Source organism: Protopterus annectens, chromosome 1.part2 (assembly GCF_019279795.1).
Source record: "Protopterus annectens isolate FY-2018-M chromosome 1.part2, PAN1.0, whole genome shotgun sequence".
Classification (NCBI taxonomy): Eukaryota; Metazoa; Chordata; order Ceratodontiformes; family Protopteridae; genus Protopterus; species Protopterus annectens.
Window position 1 is genome coordinate 572,023,847 of NC_056727.1, and position 27,727 is coordinate 572,051,573.

The 27,727-nt window shown below is 44.3% G+C and overlaps 1 protein-coding gene across 4 annotated transcripts in view; it reads right to left on the reverse strand.

Moving 5' to 3' along the window:
• Positions 1-27,727, reverse strand: part of LOC122790289 (cytohesin-1) — a 1,634,771-nt gene that overhangs the window by 168,591 nt on the left and 1,438,453 nt on the right. For 3 of the 4 annotated variants that reach the window (XM_044057800.1, XM_044057818.1, XM_044057809.1), the window contains 2 exons: positions 16,643-16,721; positions 11,677-11,748 (listed from right to left, as the gene is read on the reverse strand). In XM_044057800.1, the coding sequence (XP_043913735.1) occupies positions 11,677-11,748; positions 16,643-16,721 (151 nt within the window). The remainder of the gene's footprint in view (positions 1-11,676; positions 11,749-16,642; positions 16,722-27,727) is intronic. The other variant, XM_044057794.1, reaches the window with a different exon arrangement.

The following is a 27,727-nucleotide window of genomic DNA, read 5'->3' on the forward strand; positions in this document are numbered from 1 at the left end:
GATGCTATCCTGTTCGGACATCTACATTTATGGTAGGTACAAAACTGTACTATGTCCTTCAAGGATGCATCTGCAGTCCTAACAAATGGGTAGAATACCATAGCCAAACTAGGGGAGGAGGAAGAAGAATTATGGTGTAGTTAGGATCCCTTGCAATACAGCAGTGGCAAACCCTGCTCGGGATCTAGAGTATAGAGGTAAGTTGTAATGCTTGGCAAATGTATGCACGGAGGTCCAAGTAGCCGCCTCAATAATGTCCTTGGTAGCCACTCCTCGTAAGAAAGCTGTGGTAGTGGCTGTAGCCCTTGTAGAGTGAGGTCTTATGTTCTGTGGAATTTGCTTTCCATGGTAGGAGTAACAGAATCTTATGCAATTTCCTATCCACTTGGAGATTGTCTGTTTGGAAATTGCTTTTCCTTCCCTTCCTGTTGCATAAGCTACTAAAAAAGCTGGTCAGTTTTTCTATTGCCCTTGGTTCTGTCCAGGTAGTAGCGCAACTGTCTATGTACATCCAAGGTATGCAGCAGTCTTTCCCCCCTGTTCTGTGGATTGGGAAAGAAGGTAGGTAGGTGGATTGCCTGGTTTAGAGACACTCTGGATACCACCTTAGGCATAAATGTAGGATTAGTTCTCATGGACACTCTATCTTGATGGAAGATTAGGAAGGGTTGTACTGCCATTAAGGCCTGTAGTTCCGAAACCCTTCTTGCTGAAGTAATTGCCAGTAGGAAAGCAGTTTTCCAGGATAGGTGTTGAAGATCTGCTGTTGCTGCTGGTTCAAATGGAGGGAGTGTCAATTTTTTCTAGCACGAAGTTCAAGTCCCATGCTGGTAATGGTGGTTTCCTAGGAGGTTTTACAATCTTGATTCCTCTGAGGAACTGCCTGAGTAGAGGATGAGAGAAGACAGGGGGATCGAAGCTGTATTCTGCAGAAATAGCTGATGCATGTATCTTGATGGAGGAATAGGACAGGCCTGTATGGAGAAGCTCTGCCAAGTACTCCAGGATGTTAGCAATATCTATCTTTGACACATCTTTTCCTCTTTCAGTACTCCAAATGACAAACCTTTTCCATTTTCCTGCATAGTTCCTTCTTGTTGAAGGTCTGCGGGCCTCAAGGATAATGTCTTTAATCCTTTGAGATAATTCTGGGTTAGTTGCTGTTATGTAATGTTCCAGGCAGTCAGTTGCAGAGTTTTTAGGTTTGGATGCATGATGTTAAAGTTGTTCTGAGTTAACATCAAAGGCATCAGGGGTAGTGTCCACGTTCTCCCCCGAGACATGCTCCTCAGCAATGGATACCAGTGGTGTCTTGGCCAATTTGGAGCTATCAGAATTATCCTTGGACGTTCCTCTTTGATTTTCAGTAGTACCTTGTGCATCAAAGGAAGAGGTGGAAATGCATATGCTGTCAGGCCTTTCCAACTGAAGGATAGAGAGTCCACCTTCCATGCAAGTGGGTGGAATGTCCTTGTGCAGAATTTCTTGAGCTGGTGATTGAGTGGGGATGTGAATAGGTCTATTTGTGGCATTCCCCATTTCTTTGTGATGGCCTTGAAGATGTCCGGGTGTATCATCCATTCGTGAGCATCCGAGGTAGTTCTGCTTAACATGTCTGCTAGGATGTTTTCTTTTCCCGGTACAAATATTGCCTGTAACTGGATGTTGTAGCTCAGAGCCATATTCCAAAGGTCCAGAGTCATTCTGCATAGGGGGTATGAATGAGTGCCTCCCTGTTTGTTGATGTACCACATGACTGTGGTGTTGTCTGTCCTTATCATTAAATGGCCTTCTTTGAGGAATGGTCTGAAATTCTGGATTGCTAGTTTTACTGCCAGCATTTCTTTTTGATTTATGTGCAGGTGCAGCTGGTCTGGAGTCCATAATCCTTGTATGCATTTGTCCAGCATGTGTGTCCCCCAACCTAGGTCTGAGGCATCCGTTGTGATGGTTTGGCTTGCTTGAAAACTGTGGAAGGGCAAGCCTGGGTTTGACTGGCATGCTTGAGCCCACCATAGGAACTCTTGTTTCAGGCATGGGATTAGTGGTATTTCGGTTTCTAAGCTGTGCCTGTGTTGAGACCATAAATTCTTTAGGTACCACTGTAGCTTTCTCATATGCAGTCTGGCATGGGGGACCAAGATTATGCATGATGCCATGAAGCCCAAGGCCTGCAGTACTTTCCTTGCTGTTAGTTTGTTCTGCTTTGTTAATGCCAAGAAGTAAAGAGGGAGTTGTTCTTGTTTTTCTGCAGTTAGGAATGCCATCTGTTTTACTGTGTCCAATTCCGCACCCAAGAATGTTCTTGTTTGGGATGGTATCAGTCTTGACTTTTTAAATTGACTGTGTATCCCAGGGCTTGTAGTAAGCAAATGACTCTTTGTAAGTCTTTTGTCAGCTTGCTTTTGTTGTCCGCTTGTATCAGGCAGTCGTCCAGGTATGGATAAATTTGGATTCCCTGTAGCCTGCAATGAGCGATTACTGATGCCAGGCATTTTGTGAATACTCTGGGCGCAGTAGATAAGCCAAAGGGCAATGCTGAGAATTGATAATGCTCTGATCCTGCAAGAAATCTGAGGTATCTTCTGCAATTTGGTCGTATGGGGACGTGCAGGTATACCTCCTTGAGATCTAGAGTTACCAGCCAACACTCCTTGCCCAGCATGGGAAGAAGTTGCTGTAGGGTCAGCATTTTGAATTTTGGAACAATGATGAATGTGTTTAAGGCGGACAGGCCGAGAATAGGTCTCCAACTTTTCTCTTTTCTTGGTACTAGGAAGAGTCTGGAGTAGAATCCTTTGCCCTGTTCTGTAGGTGGTACCCTTTCCACAGCTCTCATCTTTGTTAATTGAGCTATCTGTTTTAGAGCTTCTGTTTTTTGGTTTGGAGGTAGGTTTGGCATTCCTCTTTTTTCTGGTAAGGTGTGGAAATGAAACCTGTAGCCTTGGTCTATAGTTTGCAAGATCCACTTGTCTCTTGTGATATAGTGCCAATTTTTTGAAAATAAGGCTAACTTTCCGCCTAAGGGTGCTGCTATTTGTTCCCTGGTAGGCGGTGTCAGAGCCAAGTCACTGTGATTGTCCTGTTGCAGTGGCAGTGGTTGTGTCTGTGCCTCGTTGGTTATTGCCTTGCCACTGGCGTCCTCTGTAGGCACCTCCTCTGGATTGATTTGTGCCTCTGGAACGTCTATTCCTGCCTCTCTGAGATTTAGAGGAATCTGGAAAGGACCAATTTTTGGAAGGCCAGTTCCTGCTAAACCTTGGGGGCTGAACCTGTAAGAAATCTTTAACTGTTTGTACAGATTTTGCCTTCTCTTCCATTTTCTTCATTACTTGCTGGGCAGGAGAACCAAATAGACTGACCTTATCCATAGGAGCATCTAATAGCTTTGCTTTAACATGATCCAGCAAGACCTGTTCTTTCAACCATGCATGCCTTCTTATAACTGTGCCAGTCATGGCTGATCTAAATGAAGCCTCCAGTGCATCATAGCCACATTTTAAAGAATGGTTACTAACCTGCTGAATGTTATTCACCATTTCTAAAACATATTTCTTATCTAAGGAATCATCAGAGGACAGTTTCTTAGTTAACTGATCAAGCATAAACTCTTGGTATTGGATCATATGAAACTGACAGTTCAAAGCTCTAGCTGAGAGAGTAGCAGAGGTGTAAACTTTTTTACCCCATCTCTCTAAGGACCTGGATTCCCTTTCAGAAGGGAGAGGGTTTTTGCTGAGGTCGAAGCTACTGCCTTAGGCCCCTGGGAGATAGTCTCAGGATCTGCAAGGGGAGCCTTGTATAGGTGGTGATGGGTGTCCGGTACCCTGTAAAACCTATCGGGCTTGGCAGGGGCTGGAGGTAAAGTATCAGGAGCAGTGCAAACATCATTAAATGCATCATCCACAACAGGAAGAACTGGAGGTATAGCTAAGGGCCTATGTTGCGGTAAATGTAGAAAGGTCCTAAGCCTTTTTCTTGAATCAGAGAAATCTTGTCCCTGCCATTGGAATTGCTCTCTCATGGCATGTAAGGTTTCCCCAAAGGAAAATTCCTCTGGTGGAGAGGCAGAAGGAATAGATTCTTCAGCATCGGAATCTACATAAGTAGAAAAAGGAGCCTCTGGATGGTTTGTATTGTCTGAATCATCAGAAGAATCATCTGAGGACACTGGCTCAGGGGGCTCTGCTCTAGGTCTCTTTTCTGGAGGCTGAGAGGCCCTGTCTGGGTGAGATTGGGATCCCCTTATTAAAGAGATGAGATCCTCTGCCAGAGTAAGCATTTGGGAACTGGAACTGGGCCTGTGAGAGGGGGGCTTAACAGGCACAGACTTAGCAGTTTTGGCTGCTTTAGCCCTGGCAAAGGCCTTTATAAACATGGCTGCAGGAGGCCTAGCAGCACCACGTGCTGGGGTAGAGACATCCAAAGGGATGGTGTCCGATAATTCTAGAGGAACCACATTAATAGGCAAAACTTCAGAGGCCGATTCAATTAGGGTAGCAGGAGCCTCGGTAGTAGTCATGGATTCGGCTGAAGATTCACCCGTTTGCTCGGTTTCGGCCGAAACCGAGACACTCGCGGTTTGCTTAACCGTGGTTTCGGCCGAAACCGCGGACCGTGAGTGTCGGTCTTTTTCTTTGTGTTTCTTAACAATTTGAGAAATCGGAGGATCCGACGGCATAATGTGCGCAAAATCTGAGCCGAAAAACTGTTCAGCAAACTCCGACCGACGCCTAAGCGTTCGTCGGTTGAAAGAAGCACAGGCTAAACAGGCTGCTACGTCGTGGTCTGGGCCTAAACAATGTAAGCAGTAAGAATGGAAATCTTTATGAGGTATTTGTTTCCCACAAGTTAAACAGTTATTCACTTTTTCTGACATCGGCTGAGGCAAGAAAGAGTCCCCAACGGGGTACTTAGCTTTTTAGAAGTCTTCGAAGTAGTATTCGGTAGTAGTAATCTCTGGATCTGACCGACCGGCACTTGCGAACAGCTTCTGCTTCGGGCGCCACGCGGCAAGAAAGACTGAGGAAAATGGCGTCGGCTGATGCCTTTATACCCGAAGACCAGCGGAGATGACGTCGGGTGAAGTGCGACACCAGCCGAGGCCAGACCCAGACTTTGGAATCCGGCCGACCGAAGGGCTGCCTGACGACAGGACAACCCATTTGTTAGGACTGCAGATGCATCCTTGAAGGACATCTGATAGATGGGGTCCTTAACTGAAGAATATGCCAACCCAGCATTTAGCAGTTCACACAAATAAGAGAGAACCAAAGAAACATCCATAATGAGTAGATCCAGGTTACGAGAAAGACACCAAACAGAAAACCTTTTCCATTTGGATAAGTAAGATAGTAGTGGGTTTCCTGGCCACCTTCAGGACCCAAAGCACATCCTCAGAAAAAAAAGTTGTCCATAGGAGATCTAAAAACTATCACCCACAATGTCAGCTGAAGAGTAGACATGTGGGGATGGATGAGAGATCCCTTGTCTTGTGTGAGTAGGTCCACGCTGTGAGGTAACTTGTAATGACTGCCCTTGGCAAGATGCAGAAGAGGGAACCAATGTTGCTCGGGCTAAAAGGGAATCACCAGCAAGATTCTGGGAGCATCCTGTTATCCTGAACAGGACGCTTGGAATGACAGGAAGGGCATCCACATTCCAGGCCAGATGGCATGGGACTCTGGCACAAAATAGTGGAAGGAATACCTCACTGGTGGACAAATGCCCAGAAACACGTGACTATGAAGCATCCACTTGTGTGATAATGTTATGGACCAGCTCAGAGAATATGCCACTATATTTGATTGGAGGGAATGTAAGCTGCCTGAACAGTGACCTGATACTGGACAGCCAGCTCCCAAATTTGAAGGGCTAACCTGCACAGGAGATAAGACCTTGTCCACCCCCCCACACACACACACACCTTGCTTGCTGATGTAACACATCACTGTGGTATTGTCTGTGAGAATCTTGAGGGACCCTGGAAGAAAAAGAGAATGAAAAGTCTGAAGAGCCAGCAGAAGAGCTCTCATCTCGTTGACACTGATGTGGTCTTTCTTTAGTTGAAGCGATCAAAGGCCCTGTACCTTCAGAGGGCTAAAGGAGGCCCCATCCCATGTCCGAGGCATCTGTGAAAAGTTCCTGAGAGGGACTGGAGGTTGAAAAGGAAGCCCTGTGTTGAGGGACAACTGGTGAATCCACCAGTGAAGTTCCAGGCTGAGGCACAGAAGTAAAGGGACTAGAAAATCTAAAGGATAAGAATGTTGAAGTCAAACAGACTTTAGAAACCACTGAAGCTTTCTCATGTAGAGCTTGGCTAGAGGGAACATAGGAATGGTGTAAGCCATGTAACCCAGGGCCCTCAGAAATTCTCTGGTTATGACTAGAGCAAGAGGAAGAAGGGACTGAAAGAAAGAAATGAGAGTTAATGCAGAGGAGGCATGAATTCTAGCATTAGAACAGTCTGGACCCTGCAACCCAGAAAAAAACATGATCCTGAGAAGGAGTCAGTAATGACTTCTAGAAATTTAAAGTAAACCCCAGGCTTTGCATGACAGAAATGGTAAAATGTACATGCTAAAGTAAGATCTCGAGAGGAGGCCTGAAGGAACAGGTCAGATGGATATGGAAAAGACCCATATCCCCCCTTAGCCTGCAAAAAGCAATCACAGGAGCGAGGCATTTGGTGAACACCCTTGGGGCAGCACAGAGGCCAAAGAGCAAAGCAGAGAACTGAAAGTGCTAGGAAGCAACAGAGAAATGTAAAAATGCCCTGAAAAGGGGGTGATTAGGAATGTGCAGATAAGCATCCTTTACAATCAGGGAAACTGTAAAAGCCTGAGGAAGAAGCAGAGGAAACAAGATTTGAAGGGATAGCATCCGAAAGGAAGGGACCTACAAAAAGGTGTTTAGCTGAGAAGGATCCTGAATGGCTCTGCGGTACCTTCTTTCCTGGGGACCAAAAACATTCTGGAGTAAAATCCCTTCCCCCTCTGAACAGTTGCAACTTCTTGAATTGTTCCTTGAACCAAAAGGCCCTGAAACACCCCGGGGGGGGGGGGGGGGGGCATTTGTTCCTTAGGAAGCTGAGGAATGCCTAAAAAGGGAAAGAAGAGATTTCCAAACCGTGTAATAACCCTGACGAGTTATGGAAAGAACTGATGAGCTTGGGTGACCTTTACCCAAATAGGAAGGGACAGGGAAAGACACAAAGAAAGAGAAATGTGACTGAGAAGAACAGGATAGACAGTATCTGGTTTGTCAGGAAAAGGAGACTTCCGAGTAGGAGGAGTTTGAGTAGCCTTAACTGAAGGAGCCCTTCTATCACCTTTTTTTACCTTTGGGGGGAGGGTAAGACTGTCTATAAACAAAGGCAGGCTTATTGGGATAATTCCTCTGAAACCTGGCTACAGGGGAAATAAAAATATGCTTGGTCCTGTAAGGCCTTGCCATTTTCTTGCATGGACTTAAATAACTCCACAGCAGCAGCATCAAACAAATGCTTATTTTCCAGAGGAGCATCCATCAGTTTAGCCTTGATATCATCAGGCAAAGGCTGAAGTCTGAGCCAGGAATACCTCCTCTAAACAGATACAAAAGCAGCAGCCCTAGATGATGCATCAACTGCATCATAGCTGCATTTAATGGAATGGTGAGGTACTTGGGAGGACGCCCCAAGCAAAACAAGAGCAGAGGCCTTCCCTTCAGAATCCGGGAAATCAGAAATAGCCTGACAGGCTTGAGCGAGAATAGTCAAAATGTACCTAGTCATATGTGTCTGTGCCAACAGTTCTAAAGACCAGGGTAGCAGAAGTATACACCTTCTTACCTAGTCTCCCCATGGTTCTGCTATCCTTATCAGAGAGCAGTAATTTAGTGGAAGGCAACAATTTGGAAGGCTTATCAGAAGCCACAAACACCACAGAGAGGTCAGCAGAGGGACACAAAGAAACTTGCAGTCCTCTGGCACTTTATAAAACCCATCAATCTTTTTGGGTGCAGGGGGTTGGGAAGCAGGAGAAAAGGCATCCAGCAAAGCTGCAAGAACAGGAAGGACGGCAATGGGTCTAGCAGACTCCATCTGTAGTAGTTCATGGTACCTGTTCTGAACATCAGACACCTCAATACAGTCCCATTTAAAAAATTCCATCATTCTGGAAGCAGTATCACCAAAAGAAATCTCCTCAAAAGAAGAGTCAGGACTAACAAACTCTTCTTCCTCAGAACCACAGTCAAATGGTGAAAGAATATGGGAGAAATAAGTCAGAGATTCTTCATCAGAATCAGCATCCTCCTCAGAAGAAGAATCCTGCTCCCAGGGTCTCTTAAGAGGGGTAGAAGACCGGGATGAGCAGGAACAGAAACACCCAAGAGCCATAAGGACATTAAACAAGCCTTGAGTGAAGTTTTGGTACTCACTCTGAAGATCTTTTGGAGCAGGTAAAATACATTTAGGTTTTTCTTTCTTTTTGAGTGGGACATCAGCCTTAAAAAATTTTGAAGGCTCTGACCTCGAATACCACTCAATGGTAGTTGGAACCTCTTCTCTTACTAAAATTTGAGGAACACCCCTAGGCCCTTCAGTAATAACCAGCCGCAGTTCCCCCTGCACATCTGAGGCTGACATCTGCAAACCCTCCATGGACATGTGTGGAGTTGGGTCCATGCCAGCCTCTGAAGCAGTCACAAGAAAGAAACCGGACCATCCTTCAGACTTTCACCAGCCTCAAGAGATGTCTGGTAGAGGTGGTACAGCCAAAGAATCAGACCAGACTTTCTTGGCCTTCTTCTTCGTAGACACATGGCCCTCAGACAGGGAAGATCCTACCATGGTATTCTTAGCCAACAATTTAAGTCACTGGTTCTCAAGGTAAATAGCAAGGGAAGACAGCAAACTCTGCAACGTCTTAGTGACAAAAGGCTGAAATCTTGCAATTTGTATGATGGTGGAAAGCACCTAAACAGAACAAACACTGCCCATGATGATCTTTATGGGGAATCTGCCACACTGGCATTTCCCCTTTCTGGATGACATGAATCCTAACCAGAAACAAGGCAAATGTAAGATAATAAAATCAAAAAATCCCAATAGGCAACTTATCTGAGACAGGTAGAAACCAGCAGATGAATGTGCGTTCACAGACTGGCGATCAAAAATACCGTTCAGATTGGTGGCACAGAAGTTCTGAGGATGGTACAGCCAGAGGTCATCTTTATGTCCTGTGCAGTGAGCATACGTGTGATGTATGGAGTACACTTTACAACCAAAAGGCTTTGGTATACTGGCCAGACATTGGGCTGCCCTTGACAGGGAATGCCTATTGTAAAAATATTGCAACAGTGATATGGAAGGACATTGTTCTGTTCCAAATGTAATTTCAGCAGGATTTTTGATAAGACATGGAAGGAAATAGCATTATTAAATTATTTCAAGTATATGTAGTGTCTGTGTTACAAACTATTTCTGCACTAGATTACCTGATAACAAAAAAATTCTGCAATTGTACAGTGGAGCAGAAAGATGTTATTGAACCAACATGAACAGGCTTGCTTGGATTTTGCTTACATAGACAGTTGCACAGGGTTTAAGGGGCACTACTGCAAACAACAAAGGCAGCCCATGGATTTCTTTAGACAGTGGCAGCAGTATAAAGAAGGAGCATGATTTTGTATATGGTTACATTTCATTTGGTCCAGTGCTTACTTGGTCAACAAACTGAACGGCTGTGATGTTTGTGCAAACGTGTCACTGACTAATGTCCAGTTTGGTCAACTAAGGTAAGTGGGTAGTTGCTAGGAATGGAAGTTTGTGCCAAAGTGTGCATGTGATAAGACTAGAGTAGGGATTAGGTAAGGGGATGGCTTTAGTTTGTGACCGTTTGTTAGGGTTAGATTTAAGTTCATGTAAGGGGACAGAAGTAGTGTATGTGCAAGTGTTTGTAGTATAAGGTTAGGGTTAGATAAGGGGATATTACTGGTGAGTGTGTGTGTGAGTGCACACGTGGCGAGTGTTTAAGATGTCTTCTGTAGTGGCAGTGTTATAGAAAGTTTTTTTTTTTTTTTTTAACACAAGGTGCACAGTTAGAGTTAGGGGCGGGGTAGAGCACTGTGAAACGCGGGAGCTCAGCTGTATTTTCCCTAGTGTTTGCAATACCAAAACACCCCAGGGCAAAGAATAACTCAATACAAGTGCTGGCTGAGGAAATAAGGAGACAGCAGAGGTAAAGAGTATGGAAGTATGGGAAACTATGGTAAGACAAGGAACTATAACAGAAGGCAAGTGTTCAAACTCACCCCTGGGGAAAATTTTCTAAAACAGGATCTGGAAAGATACACACAGTGTGAGTGAGTGCGTGTAACCGAAAAAAGTGTCACATTTCAGATTAAAGACAGGTACCACAGAGAAGCTTATGCACCACAGAACTTAAAGGAAATGAAGGATAAAGAATCTGGCTAAGCAATGCTGGGAGTCTGGGGAAAAATGTATGACATGCTGGTGGCACTAATGGCAGGAAATGTAGGACCAAAAAGCATCACACAGCCTTAGCAAAATGGAAAGAACTGTGATACACTGATAGGTTGCAGAGTATTTAGAAAAGGCAGGATGAGAGGAAAGGGGTGAGAAGTGTACATAACAAATTCATCACAGTGCTGCACTTGGGGTACAGGGATTTTCACTTTGAAAATGATTAGAGCTGGGGTAGTGGATGTCTGAATGGACATATCTGTCACCCTTGTCGATAACAGAGAAACCAATGTTTAATCACAAGAGATGCCGATAGCTTCACCTAGGGGAGGTACAAAGGGATAATGGTAAACCTTCAGAGTACCAGACAGAGGAATCTCTCTCTCCTCTTTATCTACTTCATCTATAAAACCATATAACCACAAAGGCAGTGGACTCTTGAAAGCAGCATGAAGCCAAAGGCAAGAACAAGACAGACTGCATACAACTTCTTATAAGAAACTGTGCCACGGTCAGCAAACCAAACACACTATGGGATCTCAGCGGAATGGTACATATTCTTTATCAGAAACCATCAGAAAAGCCTAAATATATATACACAGCAGACCATGAGTATCTTTCCTGTATGAGAAGCTTCATTCTCTGTAGAGGAAGGTCACAAGGGGGTAATAACAATGGGCTAAGCCTGCTTTCCTCTGTCAAAGACATCACTAAAGAGGACATACAGCTCAATTAAGATTAACTCACTGCAAAGGCCTGGGAACAGCAATGAAATTAAATTACATGCTACACTTAACTGCAGCCCAGTCTGCATTAGTTCTCATGCCTCGTTATTTATTCATATACCTGATAAGTGGGTAGGAGGCAGTTAATATAATCTCTTTCTGTCTTCTTCATATTTTCTGTGTACTGCAATACATGTTTAAGCTCCCTTGATCTTTACCATAGGCAAGAGTAGTGTTCAATTCACCACACCGCTCTCTTCATAATGAATTTCTTCGTAACATAGACCATTGCTACCATTCTGCTAGCATACCAAAGCGGACATGCATCATTTAATCCAAGATTAATTTAAAATCAAATGTGTGGGTGAGTGTGTTGGCGTGGGTGAACCAAGTCTGCTTCAGGGAGGTTACCAGGATGTTCAAAAGGGATCTGTCTCAGAATTTTGAAGACATGAAGTACGCAGACTCAAATCAATCACTTACAGGCTTTTTAGAGTCTTCAATCTCTCGAATACTGAGGTTTTCTAATGGGATGATCCCACGAGGCTCTTTGTCCTTAAGAAAAAACAAAGGAAGTCATCAACAGCAATGATAAGATGCAGAGAAATTTTTCCACTACTATATTAAAAGCATTTATACAGACCTTCATAACTAAACTCCTACCACCTCCTCCACAAAAAAAAAAAATGCCATTATCTCCAGTGCAAGGCCTTGAACAAAAAGACTACCATACTCCTACAGTGGAAAAAGCAAGTGGGTGTAGCTGCTTACTGGCTGTGATAGATCGAAGTCCACCGGTTCATTGAAAGTACAAGGCACTTAATGAAATGATGACTGCAAAATATAAGCCATTTTTTCAGAGATTCAAAGCTGCTCATACCACCCCAAAAGCAAGGTACGTGTGCCCCCTGTATCTAACTCGTGTATATAACCAATTCTGAGGATGATGCAGGTAGGGGGAAAGGTAAATACCCCCTGTAGTGATCCTGTTCAACAAACCTGCATTTCTGCCAGATGCATCACGCACTTGCCCAATGACTAGCTCCTTGGCTACTGCTGGCATTCCTTACTTTTTACAACTCAAGTCTCAAGGAAGCCATTGTTGCAGTGGTTAGCTATACACTTACAATGGCATGCCAGCAGCATTAAAGTAACATGTTCAAGTACAGCACACTTGGAAAAACTGTGGAAAAAACATTTACTTCTGGAAATAAAACATAAATCTGTAACAGTTATATACCTATAAAATGGTATGCTGCAGAAAAATTACTGATCTTCTTTTGAGATGCTCTCGAAGAAGAAACACTATCAAAATCACCAGGACCTACAACAATCTGGCAATTTTTCCTTCCAAATATCCAAGAATTTCTGAGCCAGCCAATGCGAGTACATCTTCAATTGATTTATCATACTTCTTTCCAATTCTTATAAATTAAACTTTCATCAAAACATAGCCAAGATGTGACACCCTTAATTTTTGTGACTATGTCCATCTTGGCTCTAAGATTTTACAGAAGTTACAGTGCCTGGACCAAACATGATTGCACCTTTCATTTGGATTTTATAGATGTTACTTAACTGTAAACAGTAAAATGCCCTAAATATTTGTTCCGGAAAGAAATTAACAGCAACAAGATCATAAGAAGAAAAAATAAATACTCTGATAAGGACCCCAAAAAAGTGCCTTAAAGGTAATTGCCTAAATAAAGTAGATCATACTGATGACAGGAAAGAACAACATGCCCCCCCCAATCTGCTACACTTCCTTTCTAATCTCATAAGAGGCAGATCCGACAATCAGAAACTTTGTTTTCCACTCACCTGTAATAAGAATCCACCTTGTATTATTGCCATGCATTCTTAAATTCAGTCATTTTTTTTTACTACACTATCTTCAGAAAAAATACCCCAATTATTGGCCACCACATCTAGAGAAACAAACACATCTTTGCATTAACCCTGAGTTGTTCTCAATTTTTTGTTGAAATGCAGTACCCATCTGGAGTATTTCCATTAGAAACATGGATGTTTTCCATATATCCCTCCTGTCTTCTTCCCTCAATACTGTACATAAAAAGCTTTACCATCATCATCATCTTCTTTCGGCTGTTCCCATTAGGGGTCGCCACAGCAGATCACTTGTTTCCATTTATTCCTGTCCTCTGCATCTTGTTCTGTCACACCAACCACCTGCATGTCCTCTCTCACCACATCCATAAACCTTATCTTAGGCCTTCCTCTTTTCCTGTTACCTGGTAGCTTCATCCTTAGCATCTTTTTCCCAATATACTCAGCATCCCTCCTCAGCACGTCCAAACCAATGTAATCGTGCCTCTCTGGCTTTGTCTCCAAACCTTCCAACCTGGGCTGAACCTCTAATATACTTATTCCTAATCCTGTCCACCCTTGTCACACCCAGTGCAAATCTTAACATCTTTAATTCTGCCACATCCAGATCAAACTCCTGCCTTTTTGTCAATGCCACTGTCTCCAACCCATATAACACAGCTGGTCTCGCTACCCTCTTGTAGACCTTCCCTTTCACTCTTACAGGTACTTGTCTGTCACAAATCACTCCTGACACTCTTCTCCACCCACTCCATTCCACCTGTACTCTCTTCTTCACCTCTCTTCCACACTCACCGTTACTCTGAACTATTGACCCCAAGTATTTAAACTCATCCACCTTCGCCACCTCTACTCCTTGCATCCTCACCATTCCTCTAACCTCCCTCTCATTCACACACATATATTCTGTCTTATTCCTGCTGACCTTCATTCCTATTCTCTCTAGAGCATATCTCCACCTCTCCAGGGTCTCCTCCACCTGTTCCCTACTCTGACTACAGATCACAATGTCATCTGCAAACATCATAGTCCACAGGACTCCTGTCTGATCTCGTCTGTCAACCTGTCCATCACCACAGCAAATAAGAAAGGGCTCAGAGCTGATCCCTGATGTAATCCCACCTCCACCTTAAATGCATCCGTCATTACCACCGCAGACCTCACCGCTGTCACACTACCCTCGTACATATCCTGTACCACTCTTGCATACTTCTCTGACACTCCTGACTTCCTCATACAACACCACAACTCCTCTCTAGGCACCCTGTCATATGCTTTCTCTAAGTCCACAAAGACACAATGCAACTCCTTCTGACCTTCTCTGTACTTCTCCATCAACACTCTCAGAGCAAACATCGCATCTGTAGTGCTCTTTCCTGGCATGAAACCATACTGCTGATCACTAATCATCACCTCCCTTCTTAACCTAGCTTACACTACTCTTTCCCATAACTTCATGCTGTGACTGATCAATTTAATCCCTCTGTAGTTACTACAGCTCTGCACATCACCCTTATTCTTAAAAAAAAATCAGTACCAAAACACTTTCTCCATTCCTCAGGTATCCTCTCACTTTCCAAGATTTCATTAAACAATCTAGTTAAAAACTCCACTGCCATTTCAGCTAAACACCTCCATGCTTCCACAGGTATGTCATCTGGACCAACAGCCTTTCATTCTTCATCCTCTTCATAGCTATCTTTACTTCCCTCCTTGCTAATCCACTGCACTTCATGATTCACTATACACACATCATCCAACCTTCTCTCCCTCTCATTCTCTTCATTCATCAGCCCCTCATAGTACTCTTTCCATCTGCTCAACAACTTCTCCTCACTTATGAGTACGTTTCCCTCATTATCCTTTATCACCCTTACCTGCTGCACATCTTTCCTAGCTCGGTCCCTTGGTCTAGCCAATCGGTACAGGTCCTTTTCTCCCTCCTTAGTGTCCAACCTTTCATACAACTCTTCATACGCCTTATCCTTAGCCACCTGTCTCTCTGCCATGCACATCATCTCCCTATACTCCTGTCTACTTTCTTCATCTCTCTGACAATCCTAATTATTCTTCACCAACCTCTTTCTCTGTATACTCTCCTGTACTTCCTCATTCCACTACCAGGTCTCCTTGTCCTCCTTCCTCTTTCCAGATGTCACACCAAGCACCTTTCTAGCCATCTCCCTTAGTAACTCTGCTGTATATACACACACACACACACACACACACACACACACACACACACACACACACAATGATCTGTCTGGGCCACCATCAAACACACTCCACAATCAAATGGTGGCTGCTTACCAAAGAGTACTGTGCTTCTTGCAAAAAATAAATAAATAAATAAAATACAATAAAAAAAATCATCACACATTTCCAAAGACCATCTAGTTCTAGTATTTTACTCCTATTATTTCATAACCATGAAACGGGTTAAACCACTGTGAATCTTTTAAACAGAAAGGACAAGCTGTCCTCCCTACACAAGTAGATGTAGAGGCTTTGATCCCCCTGCCAAAAAAAATGCATTCTAGCTATATCTGAATATTAGGGAGCTTCCCACTCAACTGAATGGCCTTTGGCCAACTAATCAAACTGCATCTGTTGTTTATGTCAGTGTCACAGCTATTCCACCTTCATTGCATACTTTTACTAAGTGCCATAAGCTGTACTCCATTTTCAGGTGAAAAACCAACTGTGGCATTTATGGTTCCTTCTTCCTTTAGGGTAGGGGGTGAATGCTTCATTATTTATGATACTGTCCTATAAAAGTAACACATCTTGCCACACAGAAGTATTTCAGAAAAAGATACTACCATTTTGTGAGGTACACTATAGTACTGGACCATCCATATTAAAATGCTACATGGTAACAGCCTCTTCACTCCATCCCCCCAAAAGAAGCTCGGTTTTCTTCAGAATGGTCTTAGTGGGCAAGGAACTGCTGTAAGAATTTATTTATTACATCTTGAGAGAGTAACAGAATTGGCTGGCTGGGCTGTTCTTGGATATTTGTGGAGAAAATAGAATTTTTAATGTTCAAAAGTTGACAATTCAAATCTTGCATACAATGTTCCTTCTGTGGGAGCACAGTTTTACATATCCACTGTTACAGTACGCATTTTGTATAACCATGGACTTCAAGACCAGTGTTACTTTATCTAAAGGGGCAGTAAGTTGACAAATGTCTTTCCACATCACATTAGTAGGGCCATTTCCTCACATCACCCTTTTTGTGAGATATCAAATTACTTAAAGATTCTCATCTCGTTACTTCTTTTTTCTACAACTGCATGTACTTACTCAGTGCTACTAATGTAGATGTAGCTACAGCCCTTCCCATTGTTTGGTTAGCTTCTTTTTATAATACTTAAGCACACACATCACCCCCTCTCTTACTTTACTACGAAAATTGTGTCTCAGACAGTTCTTCTGTGCCATGCATGCTTATCTCTTTAGTGGTACAGCATCCCAAAATGGTGAATACTGGAGAGGCAAGCAAGGAGCTGGATGCAGGACTGCCAAGCCACATGCAGCACCTACAAGTCAACATGCAATGATGCTGATGAAGTCTTGCACGCTAGGTGATACTTACTGTGGTATACTCAAAATAATATAGGCAGTTGTCTGTCAAAATGAACCAGCGACGTTTCCAAGTTTTCACCCTGCCACCTGAGAAGCAAAAAACATAAATATTACATGAATTTTCCAAAACAGATATTTGAAGGCACTGTATTCATCAGAAAAAGGAACTACAAGCAACCAGTCTTAGGACTTCTTTAGAACTTTCTGACAGTAAGATTGGAGACCATCTGTAAGATAGAATGCAGAGAATGAACAATCTACTCTGCAGTCCAACTTAATGGGCCCTGCATTACCACCATCATCATATAGAAATGGTCATTCATCCTTACAGTCACATGACCATCAGAAAGAAACGGTCATTCATCCTTACAGAACTTGAGAAAACCTCTTGACCGGCCAACACAGATTATGAAATAACACCACACTTCTGCAATATCCTTCATTTCTCATCAAATATTTTGCTCATCTCAAAATTTGATGTTCTTTATGGGCTACTGTTGCAATCATAACTTGTAGAAATTTCTGCCACTGGACAGGCCTGACATTCAGAGCTGAACATCCTTTTACCATGGTTGGTCCGATGTCACCTTATCTCAAACATTTTCACATACCTGACATTCAGGTGGCATCTACCCATGCCAACGCAAGTTTCTTCTTGTCATGTAAGAGTTTGCTATAAGACAGAGTGTCAGTCTGCCACTGGCCGAAGCCTATGACTGAATAGCATAAATACCCTGCTGTGGACCCTTTTCATTCCTTATGATTGCAAATACTGATTGTGATAAGACGTACAGGAAACAGTCTAAAAGACATGGATATGTGGGGCATGCTCATGCATGCGAAAACTACAATATGAGCATGCAAGCACCAAACACAAAAAGGCTTCCCCATCCAGCGTAGTTTCTGTCTATGTCTACAGCATGACATGGCTAGCTGCAGCATCTACCAGGGGGTTCATATGAAGAATCTAAAGAGAAGGCAGGAAGCCTCCCAGGCATACAAGGTCAAACAGAGGCTCAAGGCCCCATTAAAAAACATCTTCCTTGTCTGCAGATATGCAGCAACAGTATGGTGCCAAAGTCCATGCCAAAAAAAAACAACTAAAAGGCACCCCATCACAGAGGAAAAGAGTGAGACCCTTGATCTTTGAAGTTCACTGGAAACTCCTATGTTCAAGGGCATCTACTCTGCAGAAGTGCTCAAACAGCCCCTGGCCCTGATTATCCATTACTATCGAGACCTTCAGTGTTGCTCTTTTGGATATCATCATGCCTTTGACAATTACTGCATTCAACTGGACCAATGACAAGGCCTTATGTTCATCATCTGGCATCATCCTCCCAATGTCAGACTCAAAACAACGTTTTAAAATCTAAGGATGGTTATGGCAGAATCCTCACAGTCAGAGGACAATATGCTTCCTCATGACTGGCTCCAGCTGTGTTTCCAAACCATCAGTGGCCACTGGTTTATATATTTACCTAAGGCACTGCTTATGCAAAGACAGCATCTCCTGGAAGGTCCTCACTCCACAACCCCAGACAGCCTTCATCCCAGGACTAGGCTAGGATGGCTCAGGGTCACCACCAATTTTTATGCAGCCTATAGCTAGATTAATATCAATCCTCCATGTCTAGAGTCTCCCTACCAGAGAGGAAGAGGAAGGTCTCTCCAGTGACAGACTCGGGCTTTTCTGATTCTGTAGTGGGGTAAACTGAGTCTTCCCCTCTAGCTTTTGATACAGACAATGAAGTCACTTTGGCCCCATACTCCCAGCAGAAGACAAGTCATTTGGGAAAGCTATACTTCTATCGTTAAGTGGAAGTCTCAGGAGGCCTCTGAATCCCAGAAGACAAAGTTGGACCTTCTGGGTCTTGTCTCTGTCCAGCAGCTAATGACTGTCCCTCTACAAAGAGAAGCCTTTTTCTACATTTTTCAAATTGTGCCCTTGAAGCTAGATTCTTAAACCCTCCACCACCCAAAAGGCTGGACAGCTTTTATAGGATTCAGATCTTCTCACAGGTTTCTGTGTAACAAACCTAGTGCAGGTCCAGAAACAATGTCCCAGGAAACTGCTAAGGAAATAAACTAGCTGGTAGGTGGAACTCTGCTCTCAATGACATGGAATGCAGACAGTTTAACCAATTATGGAAAAGCACATAACTTCAGTAACTCTAGCCTTCAAGGCCCAGAATGTTCAGACCCATATTCTGATAGATCAGAAGCACTGCATCAGCCAACTCCAGAACAGTTTTCAGGGAGTGCAGAATGAAACCCTAAAGGCAACTATAGTCAGCCAAGCCCAAACTGTTTTGCAGCAGGGCAGACATACCATAAAATATATGTATGATGGTAGAGATGCAACATCCAGGGCTGCTGCAACAGAGTCAGTTATTAGCAGACATTCTTGGCTGAGGGCCCAATCCCTCCCTGATGAAGTGAAAGCCCAACTCTAATGCACTCTGGATAACAAGTTGGTCCTCAGATCCCCATTTTATAATGTTTAAAAAAACTGGAGGACAAAGAGAAAACAACAGTGCGCGTTAACCTCATTTCACATAATCCTGCTCTGAAATGCAACAAAAATTACTCCTTTGAAGCAAAGACTTTACAATTTGAGAAAGAGAAACAGTCAAATTGTCTCCTTCTGCCCCCTCAAATTCCCAACCCTGGTGCATTTCCAAGACCCCTCTTCCACACTGTCCCAAGACAGGTAACGGTCTAGCCTCATACCAGAATTGGTCATGCTTAAGTAAAGAACCCTTGTGTCTCTCTTCCTCTCCCTCTCTCTCTCCCTCTCTCTCTCTCTCTCTCAATGAACAGAAGTCAAAATATTGACTAGCCAGCATGGTAGAAATAACAGAAAAGGAGATAAATGCAAAGAAGTAACAGGAATTATTTAGAGGGGTTGAAAAGAGTTAAAACTACTGCAGAATAAGGGAATGCAGATTCCTAAAGGGGAAAATACGACACTACTTTGATACTATTCTAATATTCATGAATTTAGAAATGTTGAAGTCTTTTTTTTTTTTTTTTTTTTTAAATAACTCTAGCACACAAAAGCTTTTAGCACAATGACTTGGACAACAGATGGTAGAAAGGGTGGTTGTCAAACTTGGGAAGCCTATGACACGAAAAATAACCAGAGAGACTGTAGAGGTGTTGAGACATATTTCAGAAATTTTATGAAAATCTATATAAAGCAGAGGAAAAGACACAAATGAAAATACTTATGAAAGACTTGATTATGTAGGAAGATGAGGTTCAACAATTAACTAAGAAAGGAAGACAGCAGATAAAACAATAATCATTCAACAAAGCAAGTCTCCAGGAAAGTACAGTTGTGTCCCACTTACCATAACTGTAGATGTTCGAGTAGATCTGTGTTGTAGTACTGATACTTGGGTCTTACTGCCATACAGAAGTCTGTGACCTGCCCAGTTTCCAGAGTCTTAGCATTATTCCAAGCTGAAAGATATCCAGTGACCAATGTCCAGACGTCAGGGTATAAGAAGGGTGTCTACTGGCACCAACTTCAGGTCTTTCTAAGCAAGAAAAAAGCAGTTTAATGTCAGAGGACAGCACAACCTCCCCTGCTGTCTGGTTTTGGTTGATAATGCAGAGGAGTAAGGAAACCAAAGTATAGCTGGGATTAGCCAAAGTGATTATACGTAGAAACAGCAACAGTGATAGCCCCTACAATGTTGAGGGATAGGAGGGTGGGAATATGCACTGCAACATCAATCTACTCAAATATCTACAATTATGGTAAGTGGGACATAACTGTACCATGCTACTTATAGCCAATGTTGCAGTACTGATCCTTGGTAAGAGTCCTAAAGCTACCCAGTGGGTGGAGATGATTATTTTAAGTTAAGGAAAAAGTTATGTACTTACCATAACATTCCATCTGTGTTGTCTATTTTCATTCCTTCTCAACTGATGGGTTTCGATCAGAGGTGTCAGATCCAAATTGGCCACTGTAACAGCTTGTGGCAACCTAGAACTCTGGAGCTTCTCCCTTACCCATAATGCACCACCCCCCATTACTTCAGATCTTGATTGCAAGCTATAAAAGAAACATGTACTCTTATAACTTTATATTTTATATATATACACATATACACACACACACATGCGTCAGATAAAGAGAGAAAGTACAGTTGTGTACACTTACCATAAATGTAGATGTTCAAGTGTATTCACTGTTGCAGTCATTGTGGATTATCCCTGCTTGATAGCCCTCGGCCGGCCCAAATACCAGCGTAAAAATTGTCCCTCCTGCATCAGCTGCAGGTTGCCAGGGACTGACGCCAGGTCATCAGTAGTATAAAGCAGGACAGCCGACACCATTACATCAGTTTTTCTTGCCCCAACCTATAGGAACCCTACCCAGAAGGCATGAGGAAGGCCAACCTGGGGGAAGCCCATAGACAAAGATAGGTGTGAGCTAAAGAGAGAGAAATAGAGGGGGGAAGGAGGGATGGACAACAGAACTGCAACAGTGAATGCACTCAAACATCTACATTTCTGGCAAGTGTGCAAATGTACAATGTTGTTTATGTTTCACTGTTGCAGTCATCACTTGTGGGAAGATTCCCAAAACTGAAAGTAGAGTGGATTGCAGAACAAAAGGAACAGAAGAACAGGCTTGCACTGCTCTAAGTAGGACCTAGTATGCCCTGCAGGACTGCAGAGGCAAAGCCTGCCCGGGTTTTGGAGAAAAGAGGCAATTGGTAGTGTTTGGTGAGGGTGTGGACTGAAGTCCAAGCAGCTTCTAGGATATCCTTGGTAGGGACCTCCCTGAGGAAGGCAGTGGAGGTAGATGCTGCCCTAGTGGAATGGCTTCGGACAGGCTTGGGAGGAATTTTTCCATGGAAGTGGTAGCACAATTGGATACAGTTGGATATCCATTTAGAAATGGTCTGTTTAGAAATAGGTTTCCCCTCTGTCCCTGGGGCAAATCTAACCAGCTCTGCCCCTGTGGTGAAGCTGACCCGGAGCTGGTCATTCTTTGAGAGACTTGTTTCTATCCAGACAGTATCCAAGTTGCCTGGGCACATCCAGTGAATGAAGTATTCTTTCCCCCCCTGTTCTGAGGGTTAGGAAAGAAGGTGGGAAGATGTATAGCCTGATTCAGTGTTACGTCAGACACTGCCTTCGGCATAAAAGAGGGGTTAGTTCTAAGAGGCACCCTATCTGCATGGAAGACAACGAAGGGTTCAATGGCCATGAGCGCCTGCAGCTCGGAAACCCTTCTACCGGAGGTTATGGCCAGCAGGAAGGTGGTCTTCCAAGAGAGGTTTTTTAGTTCTGTTGATCCAGCTGGTTCAAAGGGAGGTAAGGTTAATTTTTCCAAGATATAGTTCAGGTCCCAGGCAGGAGTGGGTGGCCTCCTAGGTGGCCTGATGTGAGGTACCCTCTCTAAGGAACTGTTTCAGCAGAGGGTGGGAGAACAAAGGCTGCTCTGCATGGGAATGAGCAGAGATAGCTGAGGCATGAATTTTGATGGAAGAGTAAGATAATCCTTTTTGCACTAGCTCCACCAAGTAGTCTAGAATCAGAGAGAGAGAGAGAGAGAAGCAAAGGAGCTGTTGTACCCCTACCAGATATTGAATCTTTTCCATTTTACTGAGTATGATTTCCTGGTGCTGGGCCTCCTGGGCTCCTTAATTATATCCAGGACCTGCTTGCTCAACAGTGTGCTGGTATCTGCCTTTGGGGTATAAGCCATGTGGATAGGTTGAGAATTTGTAGATTGGGATGCAGTACTGATCCTTTTTCTTGGATTAGAAGTCCTACTGTAAGAGGCAGGTTCCTTGGTTAGGCTGAGTAGCAAGGGGTACCAATGTTGCCTGGGCCGATTTTGAACAATTAGTATAGCTCTTGGCTCTTCCTCCCTGACCTTTAGCAGTACACTTGTGATCACTGGCAAGGGTGGGAAGGCATAGACAAACAGGTTGCCACAGTGGAAGGAGAGAGCATCCACTTTCCAGGCTTCTGGGTGGAACTCCCTGGTGCAGAAATGGTCTAACTGTCTGTTCTCTACAGATGCAGAGTTCTACCTCTAGGGCTCCCCAAGTTTGGGTGATGCAGAGGAAGGTCTCCCTATGAAGCTGCCATTCGTGGGGGTCCAGGACACTTCTGCTGAGGTGGTCTGCTAGGGTATTGTGCTCCCCCGGGATGTAATGGGCTATCAGATGAAGGCCTATCCTAGAGGCAGTCTGCCAGATGAGCATGGCTAGATGATAAAGCAGGTAACAGTGTATTCCCCCCTACTTGTTGATGTACCACATGACTGTGGTATTGTCTATTTTGATGAGGAGAACCCCTGGTTTCAGGTGGCTCTTGAAGGCTGTGATAGCCCTGATTACTGCCATCATTTCCTTTAGGTTGATGTTTAGGTCTAGGTCCCAAGTGCCTTGGGTGCACGTCTCCTAAGTGTGCCCCCCTGGCTTTGTCTGAGGCATCCATGGTGATGGTCTGGCCATGGGGAAGAATTAGAAATGGTAGGCCCTTGTTCAGGGTGCAGACCTCTGTCTACCATAGGAGTTCCTCCCTTAAGCAGGGAATCAGAGGAAGTTGTAGCTCCAGAAACTAGGTTTTTTAGGTACCACTGCAGTTTTCTCATGTGTAGCCTGGCCATGGGCATCAACAGGATGCAGGATGCCATGAACCCTAGAGCCTGAAGGTACTCCCTTGCTGTGAGATGCATTCTGTAAGTCAACTGGGAGAAATATTGGGGCAGGAACCTTTGTTTTTCTAGAGAGAGGAAGGCTCTTTGGGTGGATGTGTCCAGGAGAGCTCCCAAGAAGGTGATCTGTCTGGCGGGCTGGAGATGGGATTTTTCCTTGTTGATGGTAAATCTCAGAGAGGCAGTGTGTGTTTGAACAAAGTCGAGTTCTTGCAGGAGCGTTTCCCTGCTGTCTGCCTGGATGAGACAGTCATCCAGATAGGGGTAAATCTGAATGTTTTTCTGCCTGCAGAAGGCAATGACAGGGGCCAGGCATTTGGTGAAAACCATGAGAGCAGTAGATAAGCCAAAGGGCAGAGCAGAAAACTAAAAGAGTTGTGAGCCTGTTCTGAAGCGAAGGAACATTCTGCAGGACTCCCTTATAGGGACATGGAGGTAGGCATCCTTTAAGTCCAGGGTGACTAGCCAGGCATTTGGGGTGAGCATGGGCAAGAGTTTGTGGAGTGTAGGCATTTTGAATTATGTCACTTGTAGGGAAAGGTTTAGTGTGGATAGATCCAAAATAGGGTGTCAAGTGCCCTCTTTTCCTAGGTACCAGGAACAGTCTTGAATAAAATCTTTTTCTGGTTTGTTCCTGCGGTACAGGTTCCACTGCTCCTTGAGCACAGAGTTTCTAAATTTGGCTGAAGACCTCTTGCCTCTGATTTGTTGGTATGTCTGGGTACCCTGTTAGGATTGGGCTCTCTTTTAAGGACAATCTGTATCCTTGGAAAATGATTTTTAGGACCCATTGATCCTTTGTGATGGATTGCCAGTGACTTTGAAAAGGGTTAGCCTTCCTCCTAACCTTTGGGGGGCAGAGGGGGGAGAGGGGTCATTGCGAGTCCTTAGGGTATGGAGTGGACTTAGATCTCCCTGTCCTGGGGGTTGTAGAGGGCCATTGTCTGGGCCTCTGCTGTCCTTGCAGTTGCTGCCTGGGGTGGGGGGGGGGGGAATCTGTCCCTGTACCCTTTTCTTTGCACAGGCCTGGATTGGGAAGGAAAGGACCAGTGTTTGGTGGGAAAGTTCCTGCTGAATCTGGGAGGTTGTACCTGGAGGAAATCTTTTACTGCCTGCATTGATTTGGCCTTATCCTCCATTTTCTTGATTACCTCCTCTGCCTTAGATCCAAACAGGCAGTCCTTATCTAGGGGGCATCTAGGAGTTTGGATTTAACATGATCAGGCAGAGGTTGGCCTTTTAGCCATGCATGTCTCCTAATGACTGACCCCACAACAGCAGCCCTGCCTGACGTTTCTAGGGCATCGTACCCACAGTGGAGGGAATGCTTTACAACTTGAGAGCTGGAGTGTAAGAGTTCCCCTAGTTCTCTGGTAGTTGAACTGCCTGGCAAGGAGGAAACTGTCTGCTTTAATAGTGCCAAGGTATGTTGCTGATATTTTAGCATATGGAACTGGCAGTTAAGAGCTCTAACAGCCAAGGTAGCAGAGGTGTATACTTTTTTTACACCATCTGTCTAGGGCTCTGCTATCCTTGTCAGAAGGAATAGGGTTTTTGGATGAACTGGCCTGAGCTCCCCTGGGACCCTGGGTGATGACCTCTGGGTCGGCTGCGGGATTTTTGAATAAGTATTTGTGGGTGTCTGGCACCCTGCAGTACTTGTCTGGTTTTCTAGGTGCAGTAGGTAGGACATCAGGTGTGAGGCTAAACTCCATGAAAACATCCTCCACCACATCCAAAACGGGAGGAATGGCTAAGGGTTTGTTCTGGGGAAGGTCCAGAAAATCTCTTAGCCTCTTAGACTGGGAGTAATCCTGAGCTTCCCAGTGGAAGTGTTCCCTGAGGGTGTGTAAGGTCTCTCCAAAAAGATAGGTCCTCGGGGGGGGGGGGGGGGTGCAGATGGGATGGATTCCTCTGCTTCAGAAACCTCAAAGGTGGTAATGGGCTGTTGTTCATTGTCCGAATCCAAAATGTCAGATTTTTCAGTGCCAGGTTCTGAGAGAATCTCTGGGAAAAGGTACCTTTTTCTTTTGGCTGGGGTAGTCTGGTTACCTCTGATAAGGGTGATAAGATCCTCAGCCATCTTAAGAAGCTGTTGTGGCTGAGCAGGTTGGGCTTGAGGAAGATGGTGACTAGGAATTGTTTTTCTGGGCATGGTCTTGCTTTTATTCCTCAGTGCTTCAATGGGCCTGGATGCGTCTGTGGCCGGTGGTCTTTGTCTGGTGTCGGTTATCCATAAAGCCTCCTCGGAAGCTGGTGCCTGCAAAATGGCTCTGGACCCAACCTCGGGTGTTACAACCAAAAACTTGGCAGATGTAGTCTGATCTGGCAGCATACGGGACTCCGAATGGGTCTCGGTAGAGACCTACAGAGGTATAGCATCGGGCATCAGTGGCTGTGTAAGCACCTCACTGAATTCCACTGTGCTGGTGGCTGACTTTCAGGTAAAGTAATCTGAAGGCCTAACTTTTTGTGGTCTGTCCCTTTCTTTATCTTCTCTCTTTTTCAGGATATCCACTGTATGCTGACCGATGGACGCCATTTTGCACTACGAAGGACAGTCTTTGAAATATCTAGCTACAAATTCTGCTCTACAGCACATCCTAGCATTAAAGAGTGGGCAGAACCGACATCCTGGGACATCGTGGTCTGGTCCTTAACAGGTTACACACAGGTTATGAAAGTCTTGCGTGGTATTAGTTTTTCACAGCAGAGACCATTACTTACTTTTTCGGACATTGGTTAGTGCAGGAAAAAGATCCCCAATGGGGTACTTAGCTTTAGTCATTTTCTACTTCACTCTGGCAGCGGCCAACCAATGCACATGCAAACTGCTTCTGCTTCGGGCTCCACGCCAAGAAAGACTGATGTAATGGCATTGGCTGCCCTGCTTTATACTACTGACTATCTGACATCAGTCTCTGGCGACCTGCAGCCAACACAGGGGGGACAATCTTTACTCTGGTATTTGGGCCAGCCAAGGGCTAACCAGTAGGGATAACCCACAAGTGCTGACTGCAACAGTGAAACGAAGAACATCTAAGCAATGCCACATCTGGAGCTGGTAATGTTCGAACATATAACCAATTTGTTATATCCACTCGCTCTTCTAAAATAAACCAAAAAGGTTTTGGGTTGGTGGGTGGGGAGTTGAGGAGGAATGAAAATGGACAACACAGATGGAATGTTATGTTAAGTACATAAAGAATAGTTGTGTAAAATCTTACCGTAACTATAGATGTCCTTTTCCATGTTGCAGTATTCTTACTGTGAGATCCTCCGCCTCAGGTGACCTGAATTTCGTCTCCTATACAAAAAGCTTTCAGCCTGGTTGCTGTTGGTGCATGGGACGTCACATACAGGGGCCATAAACCAGGGACCTTAAATGTGACGTCTGCAAGCACAGTCCTCAGATCTAACTGCCCAGTCAGGCAGTAGCCTTGAAGATGCCAAAAGATGACCTTCAGACTGGTGGAATGCCACAGACTGTCCAAAAATGAACCTAGTGCCGTTAGGGGCTCTTTGAAGGTCCACAGACCTGTAGATATGAAACTAGGGGGTGAACATCCAGGGAGTGTAGTATTTTCTCACTGTCATTCTGTGGAGAGGAAAAGAAGGTTGGTAAGTGAATGGACTGATTTAGTGATAGCTCGGTGACCACTTTAGGCATGAAGGAAGGGTTGGTGTGCAGGGTCACCCTGTCTTTATGGAAGACAGTGTAAAGGAAGGCATACTATGAATGCCTGTAACTCTGATAGCCTTCTTGCTGAAGTAAGTGCTACCAGCAAAACTTGTTTTCCATGTCCACATCTGCAGGGATGCAGAAGTGGCTGGTTCAAATGGAGTCAGCATCAGCTCCTCCAAGATATAATTTAGGTCCCAGGGTAGTGGGCTAGGCTTTCTGGGTGGTCTTATTTGTAAAACCCCTTTTAAGAACAATTTAACATCCAATCTGGAGAGACAAGGAGGTTCCAGGGGTAGACAGGCAGAGATAGCAGAGAAGTGCACTTTCACTGAAGAGTATGAAAGATTTGCTTTAATCAGCTCACATGCAAAAGCCAAGACTAAAGAGACATCCGCTAGAAGGGGGTCCTTATGTCCTTGGAGTCACCATTTGGAGAATCTCTCCCATTTAGAAATGTAGCATCTCCTTGTATTCAGTTTCCTGGCCTCCTGCAGGATAGAAAGCACGTCCTCTGTGTAGCAGTGTCTGAAGGGTACTAGAAGTTTATCATCCAGACAGCAAGGCTCAGCATCTCTAGGTGTGGATAGATGAGCGTTTCCCTTCTGTTGTGTGAGTAGGTCCACCTTGTGAGGTAACTTGTAGTGATTGCCCTTATCAAGGGATTGTGGAAGAGGGAATCAATGATGCCTTGGACAGTAGGGAGTCGCCAGCAAGAT